Genomic DNA, 21,914 nt, shown 5'->3' with positions numbered 1-21,914 from the left:
AACCCGGTTAAAAAGAATACGATGATAGTTTCGGGATGACTATATCTCAGTAAACCAAAGTCATCGTGTTTAGGAATGTGTCCCAAGAGTCGTGGCAATTAGGGCAAAGAAAATATAGAGCTTGTTAACATGTATAAGTATTTAAGTCTCTGTTTCACAGCCAAACTCTCTACAGAGTGTTGTCCAAGATCTTGTAGCCAATGTAAAAATTAGAACTTGCCAGCTATTAGAATGTTTATCGAAAACAGGAGAGTAGTGGCACCCAGTAGTTAAGACTGACAGAAGAATCAGTGGAAGAACACTGGCAAACACTCAAGAGCGTTTGGAAGAGAACCTATACAGATGTTCTATGGAAGAGGGAAAGAAACCGCAAGGAATGGATGATTCCATAGACCTGGAATCAAGGTCTGAATCAAGAAAATGTTGAAACAGAAGCTCAACCAGTGTCAATACCAGAAACAGATGGAAGATCTCAGAGCTGAGTATAGGGTAGCCAACCGCCAAGTGAAGAAGTCGGTCAGGGAGGACAAGAGAAGCTTCATCCATGAACTGACAGAGGAAGGAGAACCACATGGGCCCAACTGAAGGGGGAGGTTGCTGCCCAAAGCCAGGTCCGCTGGCGAGGTGTTGGTGCGGCCCTATACTCCTCGAGGAGCAGCAAGAATAAACCAAACTATATTACGACATCACCTAAATGTGAAGACACCCGTCAGGGCAATGACTTAGTTATTTCAAATATTTCTAGACAAGACCTTGAAGCACACTCTGTGACAACTGTTCGCACGGTTGGCTGTCAGGTTTTTCCTCCGAGTTACCCGACTTTCTCTCTCCTTCATATTACGACATCGGCTAATTATGAAGCCACCCGTCAGGGCAATGACAGTTATTTAACATTCTACATTCTTGAGCACCAGACGATCTATTTATTTTTTTTTTTAAGGGAAAACAGCGGGGTATAGGCATGTCACTGTCCCTTGGGTGGTTAGTGCTATACAACGCCTCGAGGTGGCGCTGCAATCGCTGACATGGTTAATTTGCTGCAGCAATACATGCAAAACATGCGTAGTGTACCATAGTCTTTCTCAAGAAAGCATGACTTTTTTCTTATTTCGGCAACCGATCCACAAAAAACTCCCCAAAAAAAAAAAAAACCAAACGAGTCCTATAAACAGGTGCCGTTTCCGGGGAGGGGATCGTACCTTGTGAAATTACGATTTCAATGCATTTGCAGTTTTTAACCAGCAAAGTGCTGACACGTCAAACATCCCGAGCACCCAGACTGCCATTGGATTGGTAAATGTGCTGTAAACAGGTCTGAACTCAGCTCACATCGTCTCGAAAGTATGCACCAAAGCGATATTTTTTTTTCTTTTTTTCTTTTTTTTTTTTTTTTTTTTTTGCCTTTTCAAACTTTGCCAAATTTGGTCAGAGGACATAACCCGGTTAAAAAGGGCGTTAACTCAATCTACATACACATCAGACGGCCTATATACGGTCACACCAATTCCCGCCGAACCTCGCATCACTTCTCACGAGCTAAACAAAAATAAATAAATAAAATAAAATATTCTGTGGTTGTGCATGTGACCTGGAAGTGACTGTCATGTGATCACTCGTACAAGTCGCGCGGTAAATTAAAACCAAGGGAGCGTAAATAACAAACATCTTCTTTCTGACTTTTTTTTTTTAATCACGTGGTCAGGTCGTAAATACAGTTGGGTCAAGGACGAATAGGTTGAGGAAGACGTGAATGTCTGAGATAACAGGAGGAGGGGGGAATGCTACAGGTCATGTGTATGTGAAGATGGTGCGCGCATGCATACGCGTAAGAGAGGGAGAGTGAAAGAGAGGAAAAAAACAGCAAACAGACAAACTTTCTTTTTTAGAGTTTATGTTGCGAAATACATTTTTGACAGCCGCTCTATGTCGGCTTGCTCTCTACCCACCCACTCCCACCCATCCTTTAAATTATCTTATAATAAGACTAACTTCTTTTTCGTAACTTTTTGTTTCTTCTATTGGAGGAGATAAATTTCTGGTTTTTCGCCTTGAATAAATTCTTGCTGAGATGATGTTGGCAGTTGTACGCGTGTGTGAATGTGTTTCTTCTCTCTCTCATTTCATCCACCCCACCACGGACGTATTAATACCTGTTCGTGCCTCGGCATATCAGTGACCCCAGTTATCCGAACTAAATAACCGCCAAAACTGTTACCCAACGTGTCTGGGAGTTACGTTACGTGGTAATGGCGCATATTTCACGTGTTACATGTGTTGTATAACGTTTTGTAAGTGAATCTGTTGTAACTTTACTGCAATACTAGCATACTGGTGACGTGCCACGACTTCATTAACATCTGTAGCGTGATGTCACATGTGTAGCTGGTGTATTGGCTAGGTGGCTGACGGTGATTCAATGAAGCAAGTAACGGTGACGTGGTAGAAATCGCCGCCATGCTGAGCACGTCACATCAAGAAACAGAGAGAAAACAACCATTGTAAAAAAAGTTTTTAAAAAGCGCTATGCAGGAAGTTACAACACTGTGGCAGCAAAAAAGTATATCCGAATTATTTTCTGGCATAAATGTGTATATTTTATTGTCTTTTTTTTTAAACCTGTTTCACACAGTGGCAAGTCTTCTCGAGAGGAGAATGAGTATAAGTGGTTAGCAAACATAAAAGTAGCTTTGAGAGAAATAAAATACCAGCTGGCATGCGACAGAGACTGCAACTGTATTGTTCACAGTGGGACTCCAGTGTTCTGTTCACATTGCCAGGATGACGGGAAGACTTTTCTTTTCACATCTTTCGTGTCTGGCCTCCCTGGGGCCGGGTGCACTGTCTCTAACCGCTAAAGAACACAATGTTTACTTTAAAAGAACATCTGAAGCTATCTCAATAAATATTGTTCTTCAAATTCAGCTGGTCAAGCCACAGTATTATAACTGTGATCGGCGGCACAATGTGAGGATGTTGTCAGGGACATGCTGACAGTAAAATAATAAGAAATCTCATCAGCACAATTCCCGAAAATGTCTTTTTCCTTTTCTCATTTTTTTTTTAATTTCTGCGGGCGAAAGTCTTTTTTTTCCAATGCTATTTAGAAAATTACATAAAGATGATACACGGTAACACCATAAAGATACCGAGAAGAATTTTTTTCCAAAAGTCAGAATATAATGCTCACAGCTTCTAAACAGTCACGTGATCTGAAACATCGTAGTACAGTCGAGGGGAGTAGAAATTACACCTGTAACAAGATTCTCCACGGCCACCGTGGCGATGAACCTGACAATAAATTGTCCTAGCCATGCTGTAACACCAAGTTCACATTGGCACTGAACTGTTTAAAACATGGCCACCAACTCCGAAGTCTACTGTCTACATACCAAGGCACAACTGTGTCCAAAAAAAAAAAAAAAATTAAGTACAGAGCTCATGTGACAGCCATACTGACATCTATATCTCTCCCTCACACTCTCGACGAGTCAGCTGCTTAGGAAAAGGTGTCGAGTATTACTGACATAAACCTGAAACTTACTGCTGCGACACCAGGCTATTAATCTTCTACCCCGGGTTCTTGTAGCCACCCGCCCATCTACACCTACCCGCACGCAAGCACGCACACAGACACACAGACTGAGAGAGGCAGGTAGAGAGGGTCATATCACTTCTAGAGGTTTCGATGTGCTTGCATGACGATGTCAGTTAAATGAGGTTAATGCTCGATTATTTTTTTTTTAAGCTCATTGTACTGGAAAGAGCGGAGTCGTTGAGGACCAAAATGGTGTGGGATGGTACGTGGCAACAGCGCAGTTCGCATCCGTGTGAACAATGATGGAAGGTTTTATAGCAGGTGAGAATTTCCTCGCAGCTGACGGTTTCCTGCATTTATCTAAAATAAGGGGCGACTTTCATGACAACTGAAAGTGGTTAAAACGCACACACAGACAATCCACCTCAGTGTCCTACCGGACATAAACCGTTAGGTAAAATGAGTGTCACGACAGTGTCTGACGTTGATTTAAGTTCGGATTTTTTGTTTTCTTGTTTTTTTGTTGTTGTTTTTTTTCTTTGTTGTTGTTGTTGTTGTTGTTGTTTTTGTTGTTTGTTTGTTTGATTTTTCATTTTTTACTTGACGCAAATTCAAACCGCCGTAAGTCCTCGATCTGAGTTTAAGATTGTCTCAGAGTTTGTCATGCACACGTGACTTAATCTGATTATCAGAAATATGCTCGGCAAAGATCCACCCGCCACCTTCCTTCCAAAAAATAAAATTTAGAGATGGTATAGCAAGAGAGAGAAAGAACAAAAGAGAATAAATATAAAGATGACAGGTGAAGAATCAGGAAGGCGGACAAGGACCTGACAGTCAGTGACTCACCAGGCGTACAGCTTGTGGTCGTCCAGACACACCCTCACCACGTACAGCAGACACAGGATGGACTTGGCGGCCAGATCGAAGACTGTGTTGTAGATGCCTGCACCATGAACACAGACATTAGTATACATCATTGCCGACACATCACACGGTGTCATGTGGGATCTATGTTTGTATATACCATATTAACAAGTGCATGTCTGTATACAATACAGTGCTTGGGGAAATAAACAAATCTTGTTTATCAATACAGCGCCTTTTCCAATTACTGGATGTAGGTTCAAGCGATTAATAGAGCACGAATACCATAGAATGTAACAAATAATAATTATAATGAAATGTGTCATGCAATAATAAAACATTGTTACATGGGATACAAAAATGTGCGCATGAATAATACAGTTGTATATAGGATACATGGCTGAACAATACAATACAAAGTGTAATACTAAAGGATAAATTACACAGCAGTAATAATACAGTGTGATATGATATACACAATTGTGCATAAAAAATATTAGATATAAGATACGTATACCTATAGCAGACCTGGGCAAACGCCGGCCCGCGGGCCGGATCCGGCCCGCCTCCTGTTTCTGACCGGCCCGCCCGCTGGCCGCCCACCAGTAAATCTACTATATATACAGTATTGGGTAAAACTGAGTTAACTATATTAGTCCGGCCCTCTAGAACCATCCCAGTTTCTCATCCGGCCCCTTGGGAAAATTAATTGCCCACCCCTGACCTATAGCATACACTGAGACATGGGACACACAACGCACACAAGAATAATGTTTGATAATAGGATACAAGCTGTACCCACAATACTAACAAAATATTGTATACACAACTGCAACACTAAGAGCGGTGTGGAGGCGCTACTGTTCACACCTGTACTCAGTGTGACGAGGGACTCACAAGTGTACAAACAATACCAATACAGTGTCATGAGATGACATGTGTCCACATAACAGCGATGTGATATGAACACACGTCTACACACAAAACAACGATGGAACACACAAGGGGGGGTAGGGGGGAATTGCTGTTACGTGAGCGGTGGGTGGGGTAGACACACGTGGTTGCGTGTCGTACACGCGCCGGGTGTCGACAGACTAAAGTGCTATCAACACACAGGACACTGACCTACTCACACCTGTCAGACGGTTATCTAAGCAGTGACAGTGATGATGATGTGTCCGATAAGTGAGGAATGGGACAAACTGGGTTTATGTAGGGAAATGGGTTTGAACATTCCTTGTGAGGGAGCGCCCCGACACGGAAACCCACAGAAAAATAAACCACAATAAAAGTTTCAGGGTGTTCTTCCTGAATTGTTTTCTTTGTTCTGCCGGTCATAATATAATGTTTACATGAGATGAGACATTCTCCTCGCTTGCAAGCTTTCAAGTCGATTGAAAGTGAGTTTTTTCTTTAAATTGTAGCATCACAATCACTATTTTCAAGCTGTACATATTTTCACCTGTCGAACCCTTATCCATGAATCAGTCATGGGTGAGAGTAAAAAACACTTGCAGGACAATGGGTAAGTTTGGGTAAAGACGAAAGATAAAACAGGTTCAAATATTTTTATTTTAGGAAGAGGTGAATTATTTTGTGCAGTCTAGAAATGGCATAACAAGATAAAAGTGTAAGTAGAAAGTACATACAACAATGTGTTAGTTCTACAATCTGCCGTCAACGGCTCTTAAGTCTGTTATTCAGATCAGACCGCTTTGTCCTAAAACTGCTGTTCACTGGTGGTCGAGGCCTTTCATGCATTATTTTCTTGTTCCGGGTACTTTGTTTATCTGAAACGATATCTACAGGATACACGAATGTAATAGACAAGCAGTCGGGTGGTGGTAAAGGGAGACTGAAAAATGACAGTGTGAGAAACGCCTCTTTCCTAAGATGGGATGTGAACCGGAACCACTTCGATTCTTGCATGTGTTAGCTGTACATGTTGATATGAGTGCGCTACCTGACCGCCTTTTGGGTTACATGCTCTTTAAATAGCCATTTACAGTCAGCAACCTCCACGTCACACCACACTCTAGCTTCCGGTTCAAAGGTCAAGTTGTCGTCAACATGACTCGAAAAGAAATATGACTCCCCTCTCCACGCAATCTTCTCTTCGTCAGCTGTTTGTAAATTTTACGATCCGGGCAGGCTGGCGGAGTAGGTCGGGCAGGAAGTCCAGATGCGCCACAGTATTTTTCCACAGGCCCACCAAAGAGGTTCAGCTGAACTTGTTTTGAGCCCACTCCGCCATTTGCCTGCATTGAGTGACCTATGACCTATACTCACGGGTCGTTGGGTTCCGGATGAAGAACCTGCGTAGTCGCCCTCGCAGTGACAGCTCATGCGTGAAGAACTTGACCGGCACCCTGCAACATACCCAGGACACCCTGACTTGATAAACAGTAATCTACGTGTTAATTTTTTCTTGATAGAAAAGAATTCTATAAATTCATAAGTAGGGAGAGGGATTTGTTTAAATGCTATACTCTGTCATTTCAGACAGAAAGAAACTGTCCAGAAAGGCCATAAATCAAGAAAGGGGCGACGTTTATTTTGGGGCAGGTGTCACTGACGTGAAGAGTGCCTTCACTCCCATGATAAATTTTAAAGAAAGGGAGAAATAAGAAATGAAGTCGCCCGTTGAATTCGTGGGAGGAAGATCAGAGTCTAGTGGTCTAGTAATATAAATTTTGCCTCTGCATTACAGATGAATTGTTTACTTGTCAATTTTCAAAACAGCATAACAAATAAAGTTATGAGCATGGCTAACTTAGCACGCATAGTGAGTACGGTGAGATATAAACACCGCAGAAAGTAAACAAACTTGCGACTCGATATGCCAGCTCGACCACTACGATACGGTGAGACGACTCGACCTACACGGTAGAAATCCTTCTGCCACAAAAATAAATAATACCACTGCCACAAAATATATATATACACCAAAGATATATTTTTTTTTGGGGGGGGGGGGCATGCGAATCGATGAACGCTCAAATGATTTTCTTTAAACTGAGCTGTTTTCGTCAGTAGTCTTGGTAATATCAGCGATCTGTAGAAAAATTTTTAATGGTTTATTGAAATCCGAACTTCTCAACAACGCATTATAGTTTTATTTCATTAGAAGAGAAAATCATTTTAAAATGAATCTCAAACGCCGTGTAGACATTTCTAAAGGGCTTACAAACAATCTCTTAAAGTCATTTCTTAATCTGCTTCTACCAAACGGTTTAGTGTTTAGACATATGTTGCTCAGCTAAGCCCTAAACTTCTGCTGTGAAAATTGCTACGAATTACACATTGCTGTGCTTCATAATCTGCGCAGACAACACTTGACCCCGTGACCCGGACTTTTGTAAGTTTATAGCCCTCGTCAATTTACTCGAATACATAGTTTGCTTACTGTCTTTTTTTTTTTTTTAAGTCAAAAGCAGAACTCCTTCCTTCCCAGGCTGGTGGTTAGTTAATGTCAGCATATGGTTACTGGTTCGAAACCTGAGCGAGCTTGTGACTCAAAAAACCTCCCTCCTGCCATTATAGCAGCTGCTTAGCATGTATACTTACAGTAAATTAAGTTTACTTCTCTTGACCTTTATTACGCAAACAATAAAATTTCTGAATATTATGCAGAAGGACAGCTATGCAAATTATTTCTAGTTTAAAACAACAACTTTGTGTCGCCATCAGCTTACACCTATGCTAATTTGGGCCATGATGCTGCGACCTGTCTGTTCTTGTCATAATCCTTGTCAGTGCACCTGTACAGGTGTCGTCATGTCATGAAAGCCTCAAGCAGCCCCCGGCTGAGAAGGAATATAATGCACAAGGCTCACTCCCTTTAGTCAAACACTCGTCGACTTTCCGGAAATCATTCTACGCGCTGCTTCATACACATGGACAAACACACTCAAGGACTTGCGCAAACGCCTGCCTTCACTTTCTTTCGTGCATTTATCATTCATGTTTTGAATATTATCTCGTTTCCCCCTATCCCCACCCCCCAAACAAACCCACCACCTAATCTCTAGTTCTGACTTTCACACATGCATGCGCACGCACCTGTAACACGCGAGCGCTCCTTTCATCTCACCACAAAATATAAAAAGTATCGATGTCATATTTTATTTACCAAACTGCCATCCCGTACTCTAACTTCTCGATGCAAGGCCTTCTCCATCACACTCATTATTGTTATTTTTGTTGAGCTGTTTGGTTGTTGATGCTCGACTTAGTCATGCGCTTATGAAAGCTGTAACTGCTTTGTGAACTCTGAGTAAGTTTGTTTACATTGTATCGTCTCAACTGCTTCCGGTTTGCTTGTCGGTTTTTAGCACGACAGTCAGGGTCAACTTGTATTATGTTCTCATTTTTTTATCTTCATTTATTTCCATGTTATACCGGAAGTTGGGAAGTAGATGTTGAGTTGAAGTTGGGGGAAACAAAGAGTATGCTGACCAGCACTCACGATTTTTGTAAACAGTGTGAGGTCAAATCGACAGACTACCCCGCCAACTGAAACTAATAGACGACCCCTGAGGTCCTAACCACCCTCCCTTCTTGTCTTCCTTACTGTGCACGTCTTACAAACGGCTACCCAGTCACCCCTTTACACACAAACACCCCTTCAAAAACAAAGCAGCAACAACGAAACAACACAAGGGCAACAACAACAACAAATAGGTCCTGATACAAGTTGGGTAACTGTGTCACTGGGCAATGCACAGCCATCCTTAGACTCACTCCCCCCCCTTCTTATTGTTCTTGTTATTATTTCAACAACAAAAGCAACAATAATAATAGTCCATAATTTCAATAATGAAAATGAACAATGACGATGCTGACCCTGATGATGGAGATAAACGGGTTTAATGCCGCGTCAGCAGCAAAGCCTGTCTCGCATCAGAGCAGAAGAGGACGATATTAAATCTTAGATATTCACATATTTTATGAATAAATACCGGAACGCAGTTTCAGACCAGTTCGATCAAAGTCATCAAAGTTTGCGGAGAGATGATCCGCTGGTCTCCATAGTTTCGTTTGTTCAAAGAGGATACCTCTTGGGTTTGAGGGACAGGGACAGCTGGGGGATATGACAGCTGACAGCTGAGGGGTATTTTGCTGACAGAAGTGACATTTCCCGTTAATTTTTGAGGAAAGGTTCTTGTTTTACATGTGAAACATGTACAGTCCTATTACGGCCGTACACACTTTCTTTAAAAAAAAAAGCTGATAACGCATACAATCTACTCTTTCGGTTTCGCCATCTGCTCTAGCAGGTTCATGTGAGCTAACAGCCAAGATAACTATTGTTGTGAAATCTGAGCTGAGTACACATAGATGTCGGCTACCACACCACCAACAGTCATGGATGTGACGACTGGGCAAAGATGTGAATGCGAATTGTTCTTGCAATAAAGATGTCTGTGTGTATTGTAGTTGTTATCTAAAGATCTGCCTGTGTGCAGTCTCCTTATCGCACTTACAAACAAGTCTGTGTTCGGGGGAGAAAATTGGGATTTCATGTTGCTTTTGCACTCATGAACACATATAATCCCTAACATGATAAGGATATTACAAATGTGTCTATGGTGTAAATATCGGATTACATTTTATTCATCGGCTTCACGTGGATGACTTCCCACATTGTGTCCCCAGGTGGTTAGTTGCGAGTCGTTGTTCCAGAGCATAATGGGGAACTTAAGGAAAAGTTGTTTGTTTCCGAAGTTTCAAAGCGATATCCAGATCCCGTAAGCACTACTTCATAGTATTCTACCCATGGGTACCTGTGCCACCTTCTTGTAACTAGGATTCCATGGGTAAAACAACATGTGGGGGGGGGGGTGTGGACACCGCTTTATGGTGGAAATGAGACGTTTGCCCTGAGTTCCCCATGTTGCCCCGGGGTAAAGATTTCACTTCGCAACTACCGCCCCTGGTTGACATCTCTTTCAACTCTTGCGCCCCGCCGTACACACTCAGGAAAAATTACCTCCAAGGGTTCATGGACCAGTGAACCTGCAGTGTTCTACCTGATGATTCGCTCTGCTGACCCCGTCACTGACCGTCACATGACGTGCGCAAGGTCAGCCAGAGTTTAGTCACAGTTTGTGTCCCTGACCCCGCGAAAACAATCAGGTGAACACAAGCGGTAGAGGGGTCTACTCACACAAAGACACGAAACACGGAACAAACCAGGAACAACACACAAAACAAAAGACTGGAACACAAGCCAGAACACACACATTACAGACACACCCCCACTGATGTTAGTAACGGTTATCAGCAGACGATAGTTTAACTGTCACTGATATAGCCCTGAGTGAAACGAGGCGACTTCCCCGTGGGCGTTCATGTCGATGAATATTAATTAATCTCATGCAGTCTCTGTATCGTGAAGATGAGCAAAACAAAATGTTAACAGCTCATTTCTTGATATTGGAGTACAACGGTTTGACCGGTAATCTTACCTACTGCTGTTCCTGATAAACCAATCCAGGTGTCGACACAAGGTGATATATGCAACCCAAACGCTACTGCGTGCGTGTGTGTGATGTCCCTACACATAAAAAAATCTGTCAGGTGTGCCCGTGCCACTGACCACGTGACTGACCGTTTTTCATGCAGGACATCAAGAGAGGGAGGTTGTGTGACGGAAGTGAGTGGAGGGGGGTGAGGCTTGTTTACATTCAATCCCGCCGGCCTCGTGCGTGATTGTTACTCATCAACTGCGTAAACACTGCATCCTGCTGATAGCCACACGCACACACGCACTGAGCTATTTTCCTTTCAGTGAATGGCGAATAAAGAACAGGATACACCAGTTAACCTCTGACCTAGAACAAATATCCAGGTAACTGCTAGTTTCGGATGATGAAAATGTACGGCGCTGCCGAGTAACCCCTGACCCCGAGAACACTTACATCAACAGAGACGGTTAGTTAAATATAGAAGCCTTGCCACCCTTCTTTCCTTCCACACCTTGCTAGAGGTTACGTGAGAGCTCAACACATCGGGGTTCGCTAGGAATGTCGTGTGCACATCATTACAAATTCACCTTCGCTTTGGTAACAATGGCGAGAGGTCAGTGAGACAATAGGTTCCAGTACCATGGTAATGGAGGGTTCAGTACAATAATTACATAATCAGGCTCTGTGGCGATGAGGGACTCACGAGAACACATCACTAGGATGGCAGTATGAGCATGAAGACAATTATTAATTATGCTGGATGATAATTTGGGGTTCGAGAGAAAACAAATTCCCGCTGTTTGTTATACCGGGGGGTCAAGGGAACAGTTAACTGTGGGGTCAAAACATTATAATAGACTGGGATAATAATTTGGCAGTTGAAGAACACTCAAAATCTATTTGGGGCACAGAAATATCTTTAGAGACTCCACCGAGAAAATAATGCGGCAGTTAAAGCCCACTCCGACTTCAACTGAATGCTAATGTGGGGCTCAAGGAAACATTCCAGTCGCTGTTGTCATGGTGATGCGGGGTGCAGGGTATTACCTCAGGGTCAAAATGTTACCTCAGTGCAAGACAATGAAACGACTCACCCGTCTCGGTCTCCATCGCCGGCGTCGTCAGTCTCCTCGTCGCTGGAGCCATGGTACATCCACTGCAGGTCGATGCCATCACAGTCCGCCTGCTGCATAGCGACGCCCTCGCACCCCCGCCCCCGACCGCGTGCAAGTCTGTGTTGTTGTCGTCGTCAGCGGCCGAGCGCGATGTCTTTACCCTGCTTTCTCCTTGGCCACTCACTCACTCCGTGTCAGGAGAATGTCTTGCTGCCCTTCTCCACCTCACAAACACACATACACCGACACCAACAGCTGAGGTGACCCTCTCTCTCCCGAGTGCCGGGGCCGAAAGGTCAGCCTGCAAAAGAAATCTGAGAGCACTCAGCCCCCTCCTGTCTTCCCCATCCCCACCCCACCCACCCCCACGTGCTGGGCTCAGCGCCTCACCACCATCTCGCGTGTACCCAGGGTCGGGGGCAGTACAGTCGTGTGTACAGTTGACTACACGTTGTCACACTTGCCAGCGCACGTGTTGCCTGCGCTCGTACCTCCGAGTGGCCGGCTACACATTCAGTAGTCTGTGCTTCACCGCGTCTCCAGCGGGTCTCCTCCCTCCTTCGCGTCTTCCGAGTGTTTCTATCTCCCCCTCCCGAACTGGTGCGACACACAGGCGACACCTGTTCCCTCGCTGCGCGCGCCGTGACTGACGCGATGCAGGTGACGAGACGAGAGTTTATGTCACGGAGGGAGAGTGGGAGGGACGACAGGCCACCCTATGCCAATCGCGCCATTTTTATTTAATTTTGTTTTTACTACCCCAGGGTGGATATCCAACCAGCCGATGAGCCGAATCGTGACTGGCGTCTACGTTTTCCTCAACAGGAAGCAACACCGCGATCCGCCACTCGCGTCGCTGCGTGCGAGGTGCAAGGGTAGGGTCATTGTCGGTCTCTCTCTGTGCCTTTCTACTCCGTTCCGGTTTAAATTTAGAAAGTCTCGCTCTTTCACGGGTTATGTTGTAGAAGAACATTATCATATGCTTAAATTCTCTTATTAGATAAAGATGACACTTATACACTAGGCTAGGTTTGTAATTGTAATATTTACAAGCAGGAGCAGTGGCTTTGTTTGTTTTGTTGTTTAATGTTTTATGGCAAAGCGGGAGCCAATGGCATGAAGAAGGCCGGCCATTAACACTCTGTTGATACATGGACATGTATAGGTGGACTGCTGTCTGTCTGCTGAGACCAACGCTTAGCCTCTTGCGAAGTGATCCGCTGTTAGTCTCGGTGAGCCTAACCAAAGAATGTGACTAAACCGGAAGCTTTGTAGTCTCATGCCTCGTTTTAGTAGTTACCTGGAAAAAAAAAAAAACGTCTGCTAGCAGTCCAGTAATACAAGTTCGTGGTTGATACAAGCTGCACGGAAAATAAGAAATGTCGAACGCGCGGTTGTAATGGAAGCGAGTGTGTCGTTGCAGGAAAGAATTCTGACGGGATAAATATTAAAATTTTGCAAGATGATCTGGCTTTTGAGAAAAGTGTGTTGTCGTCTGTGTTTGTAGGCAAAGAGATGACCATAGTGCCTATATGGCCAGTTCGCTATCGTTTTTTTTTTTTTGGATGGTGCTTTGTACCTGTCCTCCTGCACGATGCAAACTTAAGTGAGTTTTGATGTACTGATATCATCTAGCCTGCTGAATAAAAGAATGCACTTTCTTGTCCAGTACGACAGTTTCACCCAAACAGTTGCAGTGCTTGTATTACTATATTCTCAAAACCTGTCACAACAGAAGTTCAGTGCAGCAAAGGAAATTAAACAGGAAAAAATGTAGTGAAATCCGTAAGTCTTGACTGTGAAGTGCAGTAAGGAAGATTCAGAATGTTACTCGACGAAAGAGCTTGCAAAATTTGACCAACATCAAAACAGGATCACGACAGTGTGAAATCGTTCTTCGTCGTCTGCTTCGACTGCTACCTTGACATCTTGTCATTCTCAACCCTCACAATCTTCGGGTTCAAACATGTATGGGTTAGTACTTGCAGAATTTCTGAAGCAAAACTAAAAAAAGATTTTTCAAGGAATCCATACATCTATCCGACGACTGAGAACTGTGTACATGTTTATTGTGAGACAGCGCGTGGACTACATGCACATAACATCACATAGCATCACCTAACATCACATAGCATCACATTGCATCACATTACATCACCTAACATCACATAGCATCACATTACATCACATAACATCACACAGCACGCTATTCACGTGCAAAGCAAGATTGTAAACGACTTCATTGCTGTTTACAGCTGGAAATCGTCAACCTTAAAATTAGATAATAGAAAAACAAACCGGTTGAACTTCAGGCGCTGAAATAAACAAAATATATTTATATCGTTTCAAACTCGGATCTCCCGACCGTGTCTGACATCCTCTTTACTTTTGATTTTCTGTATTTTTGAGAAGAGGTTCACCCTCACGACTTAGGGGCACGATCCTCCAGCTTCGAGTCTCATTCACGGAACTATAGCTGCCCGTTATCGCCTGTCACCCTCTTGACTGAGATTGAAGTGAACACGCACAAGGGCAGACAGTGACGTCATCGATTAGGACGATCAGGTGACGTCCAGGGGAAGGACGTCACATCAGCCTTCACACCGTTAGCGTGTCTGCATTGTTGTGTGTCTGATTCATACACCCCGAGCAATCACTGGAGTGGACTGCGTGAGCATTCACATCTACCCATCTCCCCCGGGGGGATTTATATTCATAAATGTGACTGTAGTCCTATGACTGCTCATCTGCCTCTATCAGTTTGAGGGAATTTCGGGAAAGGGGAAAGGGAATGTTGACACTGACCTATGCTGGCTGAATGGCTATGATTAATGGTGATGTCATAAAGATTGTTATCACTAATAAACATTCCGTAGGTAATGACAGGGTTCTACATTTCATTGTCTGGCTTCTTTTGCCGGGATTGTCTTCTCTGGAGTTTCTTCGTGTCGTACTCACGTGCCGTCAGTTAATATTCTCCTGACACCTTTCTCTCGTTTTACTCTCGAGACCACACCCACACCCCGAGGTCGTTATGGATAAGATTCTCAAAACATCGGAAGATACCGACAAAGTCTGTTTGTCACGCTGTGGCACGGGAGGAAGCCGCTCCCTCGGACACAAAAGTGTCCCGAGTGCTATTAAAGGGCAGGAGGATCCGGAGTGACAAAGGGGTCTGCTGGTGCAAAAGATTGTTTACGCTGCTGGGCAACAAACACGTTCCTTACCTCCTGACATAAACAACCGAAGGCAGAACAATTATAGTCGACAGAAACAATGGGAGTGAATCATACATCCAAAACATGGCAGATGTGTGTGTGGAGGAGAGAGTGCAAAGGATGTGGAGATGTTGTGGTTATTAATGTTTATGTGTATGTATGGGTAAAGTTTACAAATTTGAGTGAAAAGCAGGTAAGTACTACATATTCTCTCGTGATTTCTGCGGCATGATGGTGGAAAGGTAATCTCGGTGCTGTTACTGTTGTAAATCTTAGTGAAATTCTGTAGCTCAGAGTGTTTTATTTTGTGACATCAAGAGTCTGTCAAAATAATTCAGAACATACAACCTTGTTTTTCTTTTGTTTTGTTCTGCTTTTTTTTTTTTTTTCTTTTTTGGGGAGGAGTAAAAACAGGAAGAGGAAGGGAGGGCAATAAAGGGTGATAATGCTGGTTTTAGAAGTAAGGATTATTAACAATTGTTCAACTAAAATGCATGTCAGAGTGGCTCAGTGCTGGGTAAGGTAGCCATGGATTATTTCACCTTTTTCACGCATAACGAACAATCCACATCCTGTCTACCCCCTTCCCTTGTTCATCTTGAAATACTCAGTTGCCTCCCTTGTAGTGGTTGAGGGAGAGGCCATTCAGATATAAACATCATCGCCAACGAGTCCAACTCTTGTGTCGACGTCGTTGTTGATGGCAGTGAATGTTTTTATAACTACCTTCTGTATCTCCTTAGTTCAACGAAGGGTTTCACGTAGATGTGAGAACGTGTGAAGAATAATTGACTGTGACAAAAACTCTGCATCTGATGAATCTTTTGTCGAGATGATGATGATGATGATGCGATGGACAGATAACCATATGGTATAAAACTGATATCAGCACAACATTACAACGGGAAGATTGTAATACGGGCAAAGTGGGGATAATTGTAACAGGAAATGTGGTTAAGTTCATCTGCTTTCTTTGTTTTGTCAGCTACGAATGGCATAGAGATCTGAGTATAACTATGGAAGAACATGTTAAGAAGACCGATAATATAACAAATATTGATTCTGTATCTCCTTGTTTCAAGACAGCGACCTTAGTTGAGAAGGAGGGGGAGAGTGATAGAATGGTGACTGGAGACCGCGACAGCGACCGCTGAAATAAACCGTTGCTGGCGGTGACATCTTACACTCAGACCCGTCCTCAGGAAAGTCTCACGGAGATACTTAACGCCACGCTAAGCCACCCGAGTACAAAGGTGAGGAGGCTCGACGACCAGCCCGCCTCACCTCACCGCCGCTAATGACGTCGTTGGGATCACCTGCATCGCACGCAGGTGGGATGAAGGTGCGCGGGATAAGATGCAAAAGAAGTACCCCGACTGCTAATTGATTATGATTGGCTTTATAGCCGGGTAGACTGGCATGCACTAGGTGCAATGCATGCTGTTTGTGTCTGTAGAGTCAGCAATGCTACGACACTAACTTTAGTTCTGGAACATTTGTTATTTTTCATCTCACAGCATCCCTTGGCAAGGTAAATGAGGCATAGTCCAGGTGAGAAGGCTCAGTAGTTTGTCCCATCGGTTTGAAGCACACCCCGCGCTCGTGCCTGTACATGGAAAACTCCCCATCCACCTACAGAAATGAATACCTGCTGTATCAAAGAAAGTTATGAGTCGGTGGAAGAAAACTGAGTTTCGTTTATTAGACAAGGTGAGCCACTTACGCTCAACAGCCACTACGACCACACTAGGCTTTACGACATTCTGCTGCTGGAGAACCAAGGGCGGGGTGGAGGATACTCAAGCAAGTGGAGGTGCTGGGTAGTGTCAACCAACGATCAGTCTCTCCCACCAGGTGAGGCATTGCCTCCGTTTCGTGACAGCCCGACAAGTGCCGTTATCGGTTCGTTGTTACTGGCCGCACATTACTGCCACATTAAACCAAACTGCTGAGGACAAAGGAAAAGTAAGGCGCCTTCTCAGGTGCAACTACATTTAATTTTAAAAGAACTTCAGCTGTGGACCCGTAAAGGCTAGTTACAGTTCGAGGTGACTAATTTAAGGTAGGAGAGGTCTTACGATTTTATACCTCATCAACCTATTTTCTCACCAGTGGAAGCTAGAATACAAAACACTTATTAATCATGAAAATAAGGATTTTAACGAGGGCTGTTTACCTCCTTTTATTTGTATACACAATGTAGGTAAACCTGGATGTGAATACAATTGTTTTAAGGTAGAAAGAAGTTTGACCCCTAGTCTACAGAAATTTTTGCATCACCGTCATGTCAAAACTTTGATTAACGAGGTCAAGTATTCGTTCATAACTTTTCAGTTAGGAACAGCCTTAGACTCGGAGTCGGAGACACAAACATACACCACTGGCATCAGAGTAGACACGTGACACATCACGTTAGTCAACACTGTATCTCTTTCCCACACACACACCCTCAGCTCTTTAGGTGGGATCTCGAACCGCCAAAAACGAATCTTCTCTTTGTTAACAACGATCAGAACGTGTGAAAGTCGTATTCTTCACGTGTCCCTGACGTGCTAACAGTGACATCTACCCTCATAAAGAAACTCTTTCAACACCAACAACAAAAAAAGAAAATGTTTTGAGTTTAAGGCAGGTGGTGGATTAGGACACGGTCAGTTCCATAACACATTTCAAAATTTAAACGTAACTTATTCAGTAAAATAATTTTTTTTTTAATTTATAGAAAACTTTTATGTGCAGTGCACAAAAAAGCTTTTTTTAGAACTTTTGAGTATTTTTAAATAACATAAAACCGTTAAGCCAGACTTCCGCCCCTCAACAGGACGGGTGGTCCGGTGGCGCAGTGGTTAGCGCCTGTCACCAATCGTTTAGAGCAGGGATGCACAACCTACGGCCCGCGGGCCATATCCGGCCCGCGACGCGGTGCCATCCGGCCCGCGAAACTTCTGCCCACAGTGCAGGAAATCAGCATGTTAGTAATAAAAGAAGACCTTAAAAAAAACGAAAAAAAGGAAGAAGAAGTATTTATCCCCACGTAGGGGCGTTTCCCAATCTTTTTTTCGATGGACGAACATTTTGATTCAGTGCTCCGACTTGGTGTCTCTACGATGAGGCCGGACATTCAGAAGTTGGTTTCGGGAAAACAACTTTAAATATCCCACTAATTACTACATAGTTAATGGTAAGTACAACTTGTTTCTAATAAAAAATGGTATCTGCTCTATTTTTTTTTCCTTTTTGTATTTTTGCGGCGAAGTGGCCCGCGACACGGCTGTCCGAACTGGATATGGCCCGCGACACGGCTGACCGAAATGGATATGGCCTGCGACACGGCTGTCCGAAATGGATATGGCCCGCAGGCCGAAAAAGGTTGGGCATCACTGGTTTAGAGTAGACCACGCTGTTCTTTCTCTACATGTGACATCTGTTTACAGGGCTGTTTGAGCACAAAACATTCAGGATATTTCAGTGAACTTTCCGAATATGCTAGGGCAGAAAAGTCAGACCAATTGGCTGAACAAGTGAAGAAGCATATAAAATATTTTTACCAAACAGCCAAACCCAGCATGCGGCACAAAATCAAGTTTTATTGTGGCATACAATATTGCAAAAACAGAACAGGGCGTTCGCCGAGAGCGAGTTCCACAAAAAGTGCTTGATGTGGTCGACATCCAGAGAACAAGGACTTGGGGAATCTTAGGTTATCCAGGAGAACAGCGACACGCCCACAGAACACATGGAATACAATTTTCTGAAACAGCTGATGGGTAAGTGTGAGCAGTTTGGTATTCATTCGAGTTGGATGACAGTAGAGATGTCACTGATACAGCACAGCTGCTGGTTTTTATCCCTGGCGTCAATGATGACTTTGATATCACTCCGGAACTGCTTTTGATGGAGTCAATGAAAAACACTACAACAATGAAAGTGAAAGGGTGCATCGAGAAGCATGGACTTAAATTGAGAAGTGTCACTACTGATGGATCTCCAAATTTAACCGGAAGGAATGTTGGTCTTCTGACCGGAACTCAGCAAACTTTTCATCGAATTTATCCAGACCACCTTTCTTCATTGCATTATACAGCAAGAAGCGGTGTGCCAAAATGTATTGGACATGAATCATGTGAGCACCATGACCAAAATCGTGAACTTTATCAGAACAAGAGGGCTCAACTCTTCATCTCGTTGTTGAAGCCGATCGCAAAGATGTTCCCTACCACAGTAATGTCTGGTCGCTCAGCTTGGGAAAAATTGTTCAGAGTTTGGGATCTCCGAGAAGAAATAGTTCTCTTTTCAGAAATGAAGGAAAGGACAAACCATAGGTGAGTATAGGTGGATTGCTGTCTGCCGAGACCAACGCCTCTTACAAAGTTCTCCGCTGTTAGTCTCGGCGAGCCTTAACAGTGAATGTGACTAAACCGGAAGCGTTAATTGTAGTCTCATGCCTCGTTTTAGTAGTTAATATGAAATGTGAATAAACCGGAAACTTTTTACATAACTGCCTCGTTTTAGTAGTTAACTGAAAAAAAATCGTCTGCCAGCAGTCCAGTAATACAAGTTCGTGGACAAATTCTTTCCCAGAATTTTGTGATCTCCAATGGCGCACAGATCTTGGCTTTCTCGCTGACGACATGGACCACTTGAACTAAAGTGACTCTTCAAGGTAAAAAAATTCTTGTTCATGAGTTATATTTTGAAGTGAACGCGTTTGAACGGAACTTTGATCTCTTTTCAACCCAAGTAAAGACCACAACTTTGGCAGACATCGACGAACGGACCCTGGATACTAGAAACTTCGGTGCCTATTACCCTACAATACACAAAATGGCGGACCAGTGTCATGCGCAGTGCGCCAGTCATGACGTCAACTCATTTATTTCAAGCGAGGCTTGTAGACGGTTTTTCACCTTCAGACGTGGCAAGTTGGTTGGCAGGATGACCTTTATGAGGGAAGAACTGCACAGTTCGCCCAGGTTCATGTCGCTTTGTGGGCGTGGGCCATTTTCCTTTATGATCAATCATTTAGGCCTTTTTGATGAAACATTTATTCGAGGAGTGGCAGCATGCACAGGTTTATTACAACAGTGTTTTCAGAGAGAGAGAGAGAGGAGAAAGAGTTAGAGACAGTACGATCAAAGGATTATATAGATGAATGTTTGAATTCAATTCAAAAAGAGATGTCGGTCTTGAATCTTTCAATTCAATTCAATTCAAAAAGAGATGTCGGTCTTGCCAAACGCAATAACCCTCTTTTTTAATCCGAAAATTCGCGGGATCTTCCCTAATTTGGAATGAATATATATAACTGGAGGTCTCCTTAGAACAGGGATTACCTTCCTGTCATGGCCACTCATATCGGACACAACGAGAGGTACAGACCAGACGAAGTGTGCTGCACCCGTCTTGCAGCTCGCAGGGGGTTAGGCAATAACCTAGCAATTAATCATTCCTGTAGAAAGAAAGAAATTGTTGCGGAAACTAAGACTAGGGACAATCCAAAACGCGGTGGCAGTGGAGAGGAAAACAAAAGAATCGACAATAAAAAAGTGGAGAAAGTTCACGAATTTGCATATCTTGGCAGTCTTGTAACAACAGATGACTAGAAACGAAAATAGATGTAAAGAACAGACAATAACCCAAACCAAGACTTTGTCATGCTAAACGAAATATGGAAGTCCAAAGTTCTAGGTAACAATTAATGCAAAATTAACAATCTACAGAAGCAATGTCCGTTCGATCTTACTCAACGGAAGTATAAATGCTAGAAAAATGTCGGCAAAATTAAGGCAGAAGTTAGAGATGTCGATAAACAAATGTCTCAGGAAAATCCTCAAGACATTCGGACCTAGTCACCAACAAGGAAAGCCTTGTAAAAGCCATCTGTACAAACGTGGAAGTCATTATACCCCCACCCCTGCCCCCCACAAAAAAAGATGGAGATGGCTAGGGCGTGTGCAGAATGAATTATTAAACGGATGCACCATCCAAATCTGTCATTCGTCGAACAGCTGACGGTTCGAGGAAACGTGGCGGACCACACGAAACATAGCGAACATCAGTAGGGAAGAACTGAAGGAGCAGAAACCCACACGGAACAAACTATAATTCACTGTTGCTGACAAAAATGGAGATCCCTAGGGGACCCCTCGTGTACCACCTAAGTACAAAAACGACTATGAGTGTATCACTAAAGGGCAGGTGACACGCTATAGGAGCCTGAAGTAGGGTCCTGAACACGAGGCACAGACTTGCTAAAAAGAAACAAAAAACACCCCAAATTAAAATTATCCCTGTCACGTGCCTTCAACATAAAGAATCAAGCAGTGGCGTAGGAGGATGCTCGCCTCTGGTGGGGAGAGTAGCGAACTTAATTCGTGCTGACAGTGAACTACGCTCACAGTCTTGCCTCCTCACCATCAAGATCCTCCCAGCCCTCCTCCCCCCATACACTTCCCATTATCAAAGCAGTCTGTGAATGGCATAGTCACAAGTTTACTTGATCAGTTCTTCTAGCTTTTGACCGTGATGTAACCTGACTGCTCTCAGGGTTCCCAGGGATCAGGGATGGTGCCAAAAAAGGACCTTAAAAGGACCTTAAAAGGACCTTTCATGCATTCGTAAGGACCTAAGTGACAGTCATCAATGCTTAAGTTTTTCTCTTGTGTGGTCGGAAAGATGTATTATTTATGAATCTGTGGTCTTCTCTATG

At 43.5% G+C, this 21,914-nt stretch overlaps 1 protein-coding gene across 3 annotated transcripts in view; it reads right to left on the bottom strand.

The window, feature by feature from the left end:
* LOC112563258 (potassium channel subfamily T member 2-like) overlaps positions 1 to 12,831 on the bottom strand; it is a 50,342-nt gene extending 37,511 nt beyond the window's left edge. The window contains exons 1-3 of one of the 3 annotated variants that reach the window (XM_025237093.1): positions 11,967 to 12,831; positions 6,692 to 6,771; positions 4,385 to 4,481 (exon numbers count right to left, since the gene is read on the bottom strand). In XM_025237093.1, the coding sequence (XP_025092878.1) occupies positions 4,385 to 4,481; positions 6,692 to 6,771; positions 11,967 to 12,064 (275 nt within the window). In that variant the 5' untranslated portion in view covers positions 12,065 to 12,831. The remainder of the gene's footprint in view (positions 1 to 4,384; positions 4,482 to 6,691; positions 6,772 to 11,966) is intronic. The other 2 variants (XM_025237095.1, XM_025237094.1) reach the window with 2 other exon arrangements.
* Positions 12,832 to 21,914: the final 9,083 nt, after the last annotated feature.

This window comes from Pomacea canaliculata, linkage group LG4, assembly GCF_003073045.1.
Source record: "Pomacea canaliculata isolate SZHN2017 linkage group LG4, ASM307304v1, whole genome shotgun sequence".
Lineage (NCBI taxonomy): Eukaryota > Metazoa > Mollusca > Gastropoda > Architaenioglossa > Ampullariidae > Pomacea > Pomacea canaliculata.
Note: the sequence above shows the minus strand (reverse complement) of the source record. Positions and strands in the feature narration are given on the sequence as shown.